Below are 13,160 nucleotides of genomic sequence, written 5' to 3'. Positions count from 1 at the left end.
ATGTCAAAGCGGCAAGTCAATTGCACACCCAACAGGAGTGAAATGTTATTATTTCATTAATAAACAATCATAACACATTGTAAACTGCCATTGGTCGGAGTAACACAAGCCAGTCAATGGTATGCAATACTTTCAAAGCAGTAAAGCAAACAAAATGTTCTTGAAAATGAATGCTTTAAATAGCATGGCACAGAGAGCAGAGCCGGCCGGGAGGATTCCTGTAAGTGAGGACGCTGGCAGGGCTGTCCGTTGATACAAGTGTTTAATGCGGTTTTATTACACGCTGTGAATGTTATGCCGATATTATCCTATCCAGTAAGGCATGCTGCTCTTTATGTATGCTGGAACAGGTTGAATTGTAAAACGTTCTCTGTTATTTCATGTTTCAGAACAATCCAGAAAAAGCTTAGAAAATAACGATAGAGCAGCCACAAATAATTGGTCACAAACTTTTCCCGGCATGCGATCCAATACCCATGTGAACTTCTTGGTAAGTAAAATGTGTGACTGCAAATTATACAATACAAGTGATTCAACATATTGAATCATATTGATCAGCCGGCAGGTCAAAAAAAGCGCAAAGCTGCATAATTTCTGTATCAATAAATTAAAAGTATTCCCTCAAGAAAAAAAAAAAAAAAAGTGTGTAATATACACACACACAAAAAAAAAAAAAAATTTATATATTATATATATATATATATATATATATATATATATATATATATATATATATATATATATATATATATATATATATATTCACACATTATTACCATTTATCTTTTAATTATGGAGAACTTTGGATTGGAATAAATGCTTATAGAGCGCCGAATGAGAGTTGTGAAACTCGCGTCTAAGCGCCTACCAACAAGCTGGGGGTAGCCAGTTTCCAGGAGCAAAAAGAAGAAACTAGGACATCTAAGTAAAAGAGGGGAACAGACAAGAAATAAACAGAAATGATGCAAACTAAGTGTTTTTAACCGTTAATAAACTTCACTATTATTACTGTATCACACTATGCGACTTTGTTTTCTTTTATGTACCTTGGATACGATCTGATCTCTTGGGAGTTATTATCAAGACGCTGTCACTCCCCCTGCTCTGGTTTAAAGTGATGCTTTCAAGCCATCGTTTCAATTGTATATCCAGATCCGATTGATGTGGTTCCATCAACTTACATACAGTCTGTATTGACCCTTTAAGCGTACGCTTATTAGGGTTCAATACTTCCGGTAAGCCTCCCCTCCCGGTGGTGGTTATTATTCACACATTTATTCATTTCCATTTCACCGTGGTGTCTAGAATCGTCCATCATACGAGATCATTCACTGGCGGTGCATCTCTCAGAGACCCACTGCTGTTTGATTTATTATATATGGACTTTCCATCCGATCACATTGTTATGTGGTGTTGATTTACTTTTGTCATATCACTTTCATCATCATTATTTTTTAGCGCCACTAAATTGTTTTTGTACATTCTAGGACCTTAAAGGGTTACTAAATATCATACTTGCCTCCACTGTGCAGTTTGTTTTGCACAGAGTGGCCCCGATCCTCCTGTGCGGGAGCGCTCCCAAGTCCAGCATTTGCGTGGGGCCACAGCGGAGGAAGATTGACAGTTATTTACGGTTTCTTCTATTTGCAAAGAATCGCACCAACTTTTGTCACCCTCTCACCAGGCTGATTGGCAATGGTCTTATAGCCCATTCCAGCCTTCTGTCCCCGATGTCCCCGACATCCTGATGAACATGATTGATTGCTTCTGTGGATGGGTGTCTTTTATACAGTTAACAAGCTGAGATTAGGAGCACTCCTTTTAAGAGAGTGCTCCTAATCTCAGCTCATTACCTGTATAGAAGACACCTGGGAGCCACAAATCTTACTGTTTGATAGGGGATCAAATACTTATTTCACTCATTAAAATAAAAATCAATTTATAACTTTTTGAAAGCGTTTTTTTTTTTTTGGATATTTTTGTTGCTATTCTGTCTCTCCCTGTTAAAATAAACCTACCATTAATAAAAAAGACCATTTCTTTGTCAGTGGGCAAAACAAAAATCAGCAGAGGATCAAATAATTTTTTCCCTCACTGTGCGCGTACACCCGATCCGTTGCAGCCCTAGTCATAAGTGTCTTATCAGAAGATGGATTGGGGACAGTGGAAGAAGGGAAGTAAGGCTGCATACACACGGTCGGACAAAACCAAATGAGAATGGAACGAGGTTCAGTTTCATCGGTCCAAACCGACCGTGTGTATAGCCCATCGGTCCAAAATTTTAAAACATGCTGTAAAATCAAACCGATGGACCACTGACCGATCGGTCCAAACCGATGGTTAGTACAGAAAAGCATCGGTTCAAAACCCACGCATGCTCAGAATCAAGTCGACGCATTCTTGGAAGCATTGAACTTCGTTTTTTTCAGCACGTTGTGTGTTTTACGTCACTGCGTTCTGACACGATCGGTTTTTGGAACGATGGTGTGTACACACATCAGACCATCAGGCCACTTCAGCGGTGAACAGATGGAAATGGCCCGTCAGACCATTCTCATCGGTTTGGAACGACCGTGTGTACGCGGCCTAACAGATACGACAGGATCAAACAGTGTGGAGAATTAACCCCTTACTACAGTAAGTATAACAAGCATGCGTTACTGCATATACAGACTGATTTTACTGTTGTGGGTTTAGTAACACTTTAATAGAACATGAAGTTAGAAGATGGTTGTTTACTATGTACAGCTGCACTAGATTCTGGGTGCACCGGTTTTAGTAAATCTCCCCCAGTGAATGTTCAGCATAGAGAGGACAGCGATAACCTTTTCAAAACATTACTGTGGTCAGTGGACACAGAACGCACAAGCAGAGCAAATCACAGCCCAATACATGGCCATAGACAACAAGCCCTTACATTGCCCTGTTATCCCACTAGCTGTGCGAGTAGCTGTGGTAGGGGACACATGAATAAATGGAACTCCAATCTTCTGTCTCCATCAATCACTTATTCCAAACAGGGAGGTCCCCAGCATGAGACTAATTGATAGCAGTCTGTGAACAGTAAAACATTGCTCTATACCAGCTAATATTACACATACCCTGCCACCCGCAGCCTTAGATACCTTCTCTAAATCACTGTACTATGTACAATACAATGGACCGGGAATTTGAGAATTCAGGATAATTCGACTATTCACTTTTTAGAATGATCAGGAACGTCTTCAAATTCCATATGAAAAAGGAAGGCGGTGTTCCCCGAACAGAAAAATCAGCTCATTCACATTTTTTTCAAGTAAAAGAACAAAACGTTCTGCATAATTTCTCCAAAAAGACATCTTCCCATTTCATATAGATATGCCTTCCCTCATCTTTCACATTATACCAAACAATTAGGCTACCTTTACTGTTTATTTATTTATTTTTATTCATTGTAGTGTATTTTTTTCCCAAAAAATTAAGTTTGAAAGGCCGCTGCGCAAATACCATGTGACCAGGGGCGGACTGACCATTCAGGCTCTCGGGCACTGCCCGAGGGCCCCATGCCACTAAGGGGCCCCATCAGGGTTGCCAGGCTCAATAAAACCAGGGACAGTATGTAAAATTCTGTGTTTATTTTACATCTGTCCCTGATATGTCCGAAACCGACATGCTTTTGATGTGAAAATCCTGAGATTTTAGTTGCCCTGCCTCCTGGCGTGGTGGCCATCTGTAAGCCCGGGGGGCCCTATAACCTTCTTTTGCCCGGGGGCCCCCATGAGTTGTCAGTCCGCCCCTGCATGTGACATAAAATATTGCAACGACTACAACTTTATTCTGTAGGGTCTCCCCTAAATATTTATAATATATATCTAGAGATAGAGCCAGAGGTAAATCTAGAGATAGAGCCAGAGGTAAATCTAGAGATAGAGCCAGAGGTAAATCTAGAGATAGAGCCAGAGGTAAATCTAGAGATAGAGCCAGAGGTAAATCTAGAGATAGAGCCAGAGGTAAATCTAGAGATAGAGCCAGAGGTAAATCTAGAGCCAGAGGTAAATCTAGAGCCAGAGGTAAATCTAGAGCCAGAGGTAAATCTAGAGCCAGGAGGTATATCTAGAGCCAGGAGGTATATCTAGAGCCAGGAGGTATATCTAGAGCCAGGAGGTATATCTAGAGCCAGGAGGTATATCTAGAGCCAGGAGGTATATCTAGAGACAGGAGGTATATCTAGAGCCAGGAGGTATATCTAGAGACAGGAGGTATATCTAGAGACAGGAGGTATATCTAGAGATAGGAGGTATATCTAGAGATAGGAGGTATATCTAGAGATAGGAGGTATATCTAGAGATAGGAGGTATATCTAGAGATAGGAGGTATATCTAGAGACAGAGGTAGCGATAGAATTAAAAGTCAGCAGCTACACATACTGCAGCTGCTGACTTTTTATGTTAGGACACTTGCCTATCCTGGAATCCGGCGATGTCGGCTCCCCTGCCGCCGCCATAGCCTGTAAAGGAAACCGGCAGTGAAGCCTTTCTGCTTCATTGTCTATTCCCTACGGCGCATGCGCGCTGCACTCTCTGAATGATCTGTTGGCACTGAAGGAGGAGGGGGCCAAACCTCCGACTTGACTTGCCACAGAGAGATCAAAAGCAGGTACCCACGCCCCACACGCGCCCTGAAGGGCCTGGTAATGGAATTTGGGGGTGCTCCCACGCATTTTTATTTTTCTATGACTTTCAATTACCTTTATCTGTATTCCCGGGACCCGACAATTCATTATAGCCGTGAGTAGTTTTAAATTACTTTTTTTCCTTTAGAAATTACATTTTGTGCAGGGACTGTTCTAAGCATGGGAAACATTCGCTATTTTACAGGCATACTATAATCACCCCCCAAGTACGAAATTTAAAGGAATATTTCCCTTTTTTTTTTTCACCTTAAGCATTATTAAAATCACTGCTCCCGAAAAAACGTCAATTTTTTGAAAAAAACTTTTTATGACAATAATTTTCATATTAAGCTTTAAAATTAGCACTTTAGATTTCTCCCATAGACTTTTAAAGGGTGTTCCTCGGCTTTTCGAATTTGCCGAACACCGAAAATGATTCGCTGTTCGGCAAACGCATGTTTGACCAGAACATAAAGCTCATCCCTACTTGTTACATAAATTGTGGAAATGCTGGTTTAAGAAGGTGAAGGGGGTTGAATCAAGATCGCGATTTTTAAATGAGTAATTGTGCAGCTCTACATAAAAAGGTTAAAAAGAAAACCTGTAGAAGCCCCACAGCCCCCCCCCCCCCACACCTACCCAAGCCCCATCATGATCCAGCGATGTGCACAAAAGCCCCAGCTCTCCAGGGACTCTCTCTCCCCATTTGCTCCCATTGCTGTCAAATCACAGCCAGTCAGGAGAGAGAGGGATGGGGCCAAGCCACAGCTGTGTGCGTGACACACAGAGCAGTGGCTCGGGAGCAAGCCTGCTTAGGTGCCCCATAGCAATCTGTATGCTCTGGGGGCAGGAGGGAGGGGCCAGGAGGATCAAAAGAGGATCAAAACTACTTCACAAAGCAGGCAAGTATGACATATTTGTTGTTTTTACTTGCCTTTAATATCACTTTAAAGGTCATGCACACCCTGGAGCAGTATTTTCTTCAGTACACTCATTACCCATTCTACTATTTAATACAGGTATTTATTTGGCACAGTCAATTTACCCATCACTTTACATATATTGTACATTCATATCAGTTTCTGCCCGTAGGTAGCTTACAATCTAATCTACCTACCTCACATGAACACATACACATACCAGGGCCAATTTAGACAGGGGCCAATTCATTTACTAGCATGTCTTTGAGGAAAATGTAGACTTCATGCACTACTCTTTTTCCATCCATCTTGGCAAGACTATAGTTTTAGGTTAGCCTAATGCCGCGTACACACCATCACTATGTGATGAAAAAAAACAACGTTTTTAAAAACGTCACTGTAAATGACCGTGTGTGGAGGGAAACGTCGTTTTATGTCTTGTGAAAAACGACAAAAAAAAAATTGAAGCATGCTTCAATTTTATGTGTCGTTTTTCAAAACGTTGTTTTTTTACTTCACAGAAATTGACCGTGTGTAGCAAAAAACGACGTTTAAAACAACGTTTTTACACCCGCGCATGCCCAGAAGCTAGTTATGAAGCGAGCTTCAATGGAAAAACGTGGTGAACGTAACCTCGCTTTGCTAGAACATTGTGAGAAAACGATGGTGTGTAGGCAACTTCGTCTTTGAAAATTGAAGTTTCAAAAACGTCGTTTTTTACTTCACAGAAAATGTCGTTTTTTTTTTCATCACATAAAGTGATGGTGTGTATGCGGCATTAGAGTATAGGTCCACTTTACAAATACACTTACCAGTCACATGGCTGATGTGAGCGAAATGCTTGTAGAGATCCATCCATCCCAGCAAAATCCCAAAACTTCACATCATAGTCATAACCTCCTGTCACCAGACGGGCACCAGAAGGGTCCAACCCCAATGCAGATACCTGGAATGACAAAACAAACCCTCAACAACTTATCTTTGCTGCAAACATAAGAGCAAACACAGGCGTGTATTTAAAACCCACCAACACTCACATATAAGTGCATGGCTACAGGACTGCAAGCTAGAGAAAGTGTATTTTGGTCATTGGATCTTCCTTGAAACATCTGCCCGTGTTTTTTTTCTCAAACAAAGGTTTTTATTGAGCTAAGGTGGAAAACAACATACAAAACTCCAGAGCATAATCACAAAGGAGAACACAAGGAATAATACACATATAGCATGACATAACACGTCGCCAAATGCTAATAAGTATTACAAAATAACAGAAAGCAGCCCCCCATTCCCCCACCTAGTGGGCATTTACAAGTTTTCAGGTACCGATCAGCGCCCATTATCCCGTCCCCCCTCTCCGTTAAGTACCGTATTTATTAGGGTATTGCGCGCTCCGGCGTATAGCGCGCACGCCTAAAGTGGACCCGCATTCCTGTAAAAAAAATAACATTTTAGTACTTACAGTTTTGGTGTCTTGCGCGGCGTCCATCGGCGGCCTCGTCGGGTCAGGCGTCAGTCTGCGGCTTTGGTGGTGTCCTCCCCACTCGATCCCTGCTTAGAGTTTGAACCACTGCGCCGGCATATACCGAGCGCAGTACACTCGGGTATAGTCGGGCAGGCTCGGCTCCTCTCGCGGTCACGTCCTGTACGTCCAGGACGTGACCGCGAGAGGAGCGGAGCCTGCCCGACTATACCCGAGTGTACTGCGCTCGGTATATGCCGGCGCAGTGGTTCAAACTCGAAGCAGGAAGCGGATATGGGCGTATATCAGGACAAAAAAGTGCGCGGTATACGCCGATAAATACGACCTACCACACACGTTTCCCCCATCACAGACCTAGAACAAACGATCACACACACAAGATCTATCGGGGCCAGACCCGGAACGTTGAGCCAAGGGGCGCATAACTTTTCATATTTACCGCTGGTCCCTCTTCTCTGATACACCACCCTTTCCAGCCTCAATGTGACCCCCATCTGCTTAATCCACTCCTGCACTGTAGGTGGATCAGTGTCCTTCCAGTGCCTTTCGGGATAAAGGGGGTGAGTCTGCGTAGAAAGCGCAGCAGATGGTGGGATCCGCTGACTACTGACCCTATCTGTGCGTCCATTGTCGTGTAGGTATCGAAAATGACTCCGAGACTTTTGACTTTGGTGCTAGGGGTGATAGTTTTACCCAGATTGGGGGGGGGGGGTCCATGTTGACGAGGGGTGATTTTTCCGGTTATTCCGATTGTCTTCCCGCTTCTCCTCCCACTTCCACCTACGCTGGCGTAAGCCAGCGTAGGTGGAAGTGGGCGTGAGCCATGCTAATGAGGCGTGACCCCATGCAAATGATGGGGCAAGCGCCATAGAAGTACTTAAAATGAATGGCGCATGCACCGTCCCGTGGCCGCATCCCAGTGCGCATGTGCAGAATCACGTCGGAACTACTCCCTAAGATACGCCGGATCACTGCCTACGATGTGAACATAACCTACGCCTAGTCATATTCACGTACAACGTAAACAACAAAAGATACGACAGCTTGTGTTCCCTGGTCCATACCCTTGCCTGGGTTGCGCCTCCTATATGGGGAACAACTTTAAGCCGGACGTACGACTTGCGCAAACCGCGCATATTATGCGCCAGGCGCAAGTACGTTTGTGAATTGGCGTATCTCCCTCATTTGCATATGTGCATAGAAAATCAATGGGACCGGCAAATGCGCCCATCGTAAATATGCGCCACGATACGCCGGCGTAGGAAAGTTACGTCGGTCAAATGAAGCCTATTTTCAGGCGTATCTCAGTTTATGGGCACGGCGCATAGATAAGACGGCGCATACTTACACTTACGCGGCGTATCTCGAGATACGTCGGTGTAAGTGCTTTGTGAATTCAGGCCAAGGTGCGTGTAAAGGCAGGCGCCCCAATACTTTTGGCAATATATTGTACCTTGAATAAAGCAAAAATAAAAAAAGATTTTGATTAATTTAACGCGCCAGAGCCAACGCTCAGTCATTCTAGGAGAAAAAAAAGTAAACACCTTGTGAAAAGATCTTATCCAGCCATTCGTTAGACTAAATGTACTGTAGTTCCTCCTCTACAACCAGGATAAATCTAAACATTGTAAGTGCACGGTTTAGCAGGAGATATTAACAGAATGTTTGGGTGGGCTCCTCACGTCCGTAGCTTAGCTTGTAAACCCCATGATCTGAACAAGCGCACAAATTATTTTAAATCATTATCCATTGCAATTACATAAATAATGTTACTATAATGCCTCACTGCGAAATAAATACTGCATCAAATGTACTTGATCAATCATTTCAAATGAAATATAGAGTTTCCTGCTTCAAATGTATTATTCCCACGCAGTGCCAATTTATGTGCCATTGTAGGTCTTGTACATTTCCCCTTTTAGGAGTCAAGCACTGGCAAACCTCACATGGAAATGTTTTACCCCATGAGTTAACTTGACCCCTCCAACGCCAATACAGAAGCTGCTTAGGGGGAGCCAAAGTTAGGAAAAACAATTATCTAAAACTGACTGTCCTGGCTCGGTCATCTGTTCCGGGATCACAGTGAATTGCTCTGTGCGCGGATACTTGCGATCAGTAGTGCATGGGAGCCTCGGCTCTCTGGGGACTTTCCCTCCTCATTGGCTGAGACAGCAGCGGGAGCCATTGGCGTGGATTTTAATTCATGGCAAAAGAGAGCAACTATTTCACTCTTAAAACATACTCCCCAATACCTGCAAATATCAGGTATTTTTTTTTTGCGCCCCCCAGACGCTTCATGGAGTAGCAGAGTGATGAAAAGCTGGGTATTTGCTGCTGAGGAATTAAAGGCAGAAGGTTTTTTTTTATCCAAAAGCCTTCTGTGGGCAGCAGCCCCCCTCAGCCCCCCTAGCACTTACCCCGAGTCTATCTAGATCCAGCAATGTTGCAGGAGTATCTCGGTTTTCCAGTACTCCCCTCCTCATTGGCTGAGACAGCAGCACAGCATCATTGGCTCCCACTACTGTCAAAATTAGTCAGCCAATGAAAAGAGAAAGGGGGCAGGTCTGTGTCTGAATCGATACAGGGAGCTGTGACTCGGGTGCCCCCATAGTAAGCAACAGAAGGGAGGGGCCAGGGGCACCGAAGAAGAGGAGGATCTGGGATGCTCTGTGCAAAACCACTGCACAGAGCAGGTAAGTATAAAAAAAATAGACTTTGGTATCACTTTAAAGTAAATCTGCTGCTTTGCCTTGGATATTGCTTTTCGACCTTTTGGCCAAGATCAAGTGTCAGGTGTCAGGTGTCTTTTCTTATCAGTGTCCAGTAGGTGTGCTCCAATGTCATTCTGCCCTTTTGACTACTAGAATGGCAGGCTGTATAGTATCCCTGCTGATATCATGGGGGCCCTGAGGGATCTTCCTTGAAGAAAAGAGCCCAAAATAAATGTCCACTGGGTAAGGTATTTCCCTGGTGTGGAGAATTCTGAGGGGCCCAGTGTCTCCTGATCTGAGCAGTGTCATATAGTCTGAGGACTGGGAAGGCAGAGAGCCCACAGTGTAAAGTGCCTGCTGGGAATGGCAACCCAGGGGTGCCAGAATAACATTATGGGTCTGGTCTGTATGAAAAGCACTTTGGCTATGGCACCAAAATGTTTTGCCTCATGGGCCAGGCCAGGGTCAATTATTGTTACCAGGTTGCAGGGCCTAGGCATTGTAAAGCACAATGGCGTTTTTTTTTTTTTTACTCTTGTATTTATTTTTTATTTATTTTTATGTGTGCTTTTCACTCACCTAGGTGGTAGGGTGCAAGACTCTGAGCCTGCCTTGAAATCTAGGTGGAAGATATGAGGCACTTAGGCGCCTTCCTCCCTTACCTCTTGTGGAGAGCCCATAACCTAGAATTCTGTTGTACCACAAGAAAAGAGATCTAACAGGCTTTTTCACTAGGTGATCCAGAGTGCCTTGCCACTGTCAAGAGTCTTGCGCCCCAGGGTTCAGGGAGGTCCTCCCTCTTTGGGAAGGAAACAGTGTCGCACCCTGTACACTTTTTTTGTGTGTGTTCATGTGCACTTTTTTGGTTCACTTGTCGTTTAGTTTTTTCGCGCAATGCATTGTGGGCTTGGGAAAACAATCAAAAAAGTTTGAGCTTGCAAAATGCCTGCTAAGGTCAGAATATAACTATAGACATATGCCTTGTTTCCACTGAACGGAACGGTTCGGGTCAGTATGTTTGGAATGGTTTAGAATGGACCGGTCTATTCTCGTGAGTGTTTCCACTGCAAATCGGAACCATACAGGATTTAGGAAAAATGCCTAGCGCGTCCACCTTTCAATGAGATGTATTTGTAGGTCTGCCCTAATGGAACCGTTCCATTTCTATGGCCCCACATCTGAAGCAGGACCCAGAATGGTCCGGTACGGTTCGCTTTTATGGCACGCTTTCATAATGGAAACACCCAAAATAGCGTACCGAACCGATCCGCTCAGTGGAAATGAGGCAATACAGTACCTACTTTATACTCAACTAGCCAATATGCCATGTGCACAAGCGGAGATGCCAGATAATGCATTTTGTCTCTTCTTTACATGTTTACATGAGCATAGTCATGAGCTCCATTGTAAAGGCAGGTCATAAACTGCAAAGTTTTTTCTGCACAATTCCCTATTAACACAGACAGTGCAGACAGGGGAATCCCTCCTGGACAACAATTGTCTGCTCCTGGCAGGGGGTGGGTGGGGGAAGGTGTCCCCGCCCGGAGATGACACGGATTATTGCCAGCGGCTATAGCAGCAGCTAGCGATAATCGCAAGTAAATCTGATTGTATTCAAGTCAATTAATCAACTTGGTACATTTAGCCTGCCCACACACGGTTCGAATCTCAGACAGTTTCTGCTGAACCGGCCAAGATTCAAAGCGTCTATAGCAGGCTCAAGGCTCTCCCTGCAGCTGGCACCTCTACACCATCACCCTAAGTGTTTCATTACTCTAGTAATGTAGGACAGTAAAGAGGGAGGGCTATGGAAAGGCCATTGAAGGACGATCTGTTAAAGGAAACACTAAGAAAAATCTGGAGTTTCCCAACACTAGTGATGCTCTTTTGACCTCAACACAATCAGAGCCAATAACCTGGACCAAGCATGCAGCAAATGAAAACTGCTGGTCTGCATTCTTGTCCAAATACATCGGATCAGCATAACAGACAGCCAACTAGCATCTTCAGAAACAGAAGCGATTAACAGCAGCCTTCAGGTTTCTCTGAGCACAGATTTCTTTTGAGATGTGGTCACAACATTTTTTTTTAAAGTGGGGATTCACCCGAAAACTTAATTTTTAACATTAGATTGAGGCTCATTTTGTCAAGGGGAATCGGGTAGTTTTTTTAAAATCGAAGCAGTACTTACCGTTTTAGAGAGCTATCTTCTCCGTCGCTTCCGGGTATGGGCTGCGGGACTGGGCATTCCCATTTGATTGACAGGCTTCCGACGGTCGCATACATCGCGTCACGATTTTCCGAAAGTAGCCGAACGTCGGTGCGCAGGCGCCGTATAGAGCCGCACCGACGTTCGGCTTCTTTCGGCTACTCGTGACGCGATGTATGCGACCGTCGGAAGCCTGTCAAATAGGAACGCCCAGTCCCGAAGACCATACCCAGAAGCGTCGGAGAACATCGCTCTCTAAAACGGTAAGTACTGCTTCGATTTAAAAAAAAAACCTGATTCCCCTTGACAAAATGAGCATCAATCTAATGTTAAAAAAAAATTCCGGGTGAACTCCCGCTTTAAGGTCCTATATCTTCTGCTAAACTGCTGTCCCGATCATGCCGTTATATACACACAAAACTGATGTAAATCATCTTTTTATGGAACCCTACAGTACGATGTTGAAAGGCTGAACATCAGGGTTTAACATGGCCGTTTACAGCATTATATGTTTGCTCAGGTCAACCCTGGCCACCAGCTGTCCTGTCACTGAGGAGACGTCTCCCTGGTTGTATCAACACATGGAAGCTTGCCTTCCTCGACACAAAACTACCATGAACTTCTGTAAGTAATCCCTCAATACACAGGGGAACGGCAAGACTTTCGTCCTGTGGATCATGAACAGAGCCCTCTGTGTGTCACCTCCTTTTATCTGTCACCGAGAGCAGGCACATTAATCACAGGGCCCTTTTCAGGCTTACTCCGCTGGACACTTTCAAAAGGTCTCTTGTAAGGGTCAAAGTTTTCAAGAACAAGATTTAAGAGGTCATTTTGATACTCTCATCTGCAGAATTTTCATGACCCGTGACGTGCTCCAGCAAGAGCGTAAATGCTGTAAGGTAAGAGCTGTTTAAAATCACAGATTTCCATTTGTGAGAATCAGCTGGTAGGAAAGAAGTGTAATAAGGACTGAGCCAAATCTGTAAAATAGTAGGTAGTATTTTATCTACATATTAGACTTAAAGGGGTGGTTCCCCCTAAAAAAAAATTCTAACAATACATTCGGAAGACTGCTTACACTGCGGGTAGGCTGGCTTTTTTTTTTCGTACATACCTCGATATCGCCGTTTCATCCCTCGGCTTCCGGGTATGAGTCTTGTGGGGCTGGGCGTTCCTAGTTGATTGACGT

At 44.0% G+C, this 13,160-nt stretch overlaps 1 protein-coding gene across 2 annotated transcripts in view; it reads right to left on the bottom strand.

Moving 5' to 3' along the window:
• WDR70 (WD repeat domain 70) overlaps positions 1–13,160 on the bottom strand; it is a 422,360-nt gene that overhangs the window by 341,964 nt on the left and 67,236 nt on the right. For both annotated transcript variants that reach the window (XM_040338525.1, XM_040338517.1), the window contains exon 7: positions 6,384–6,517. In XM_040338525.1, the coding sequence (XP_040194459.1) occupies positions 6,384–6,517 (134 nt within the window). The remainder of the gene's footprint in view (positions 1–6,383; positions 6,518–13,160) is intronic.

This window comes from Rana temporaria, chromosome 1 (genome assembly GCF_905171775.1).
Source record: "Rana temporaria chromosome 1, aRanTem1.1, whole genome shotgun sequence".
NCBI lineage: Eukaryota > Metazoa > Chordata > Amphibia > Anura > Ranidae > Rana > Rana temporaria.
Note: the sequence above shows the minus strand (reverse complement) of the source record. Positions and strands in the feature narration are given on the sequence as shown.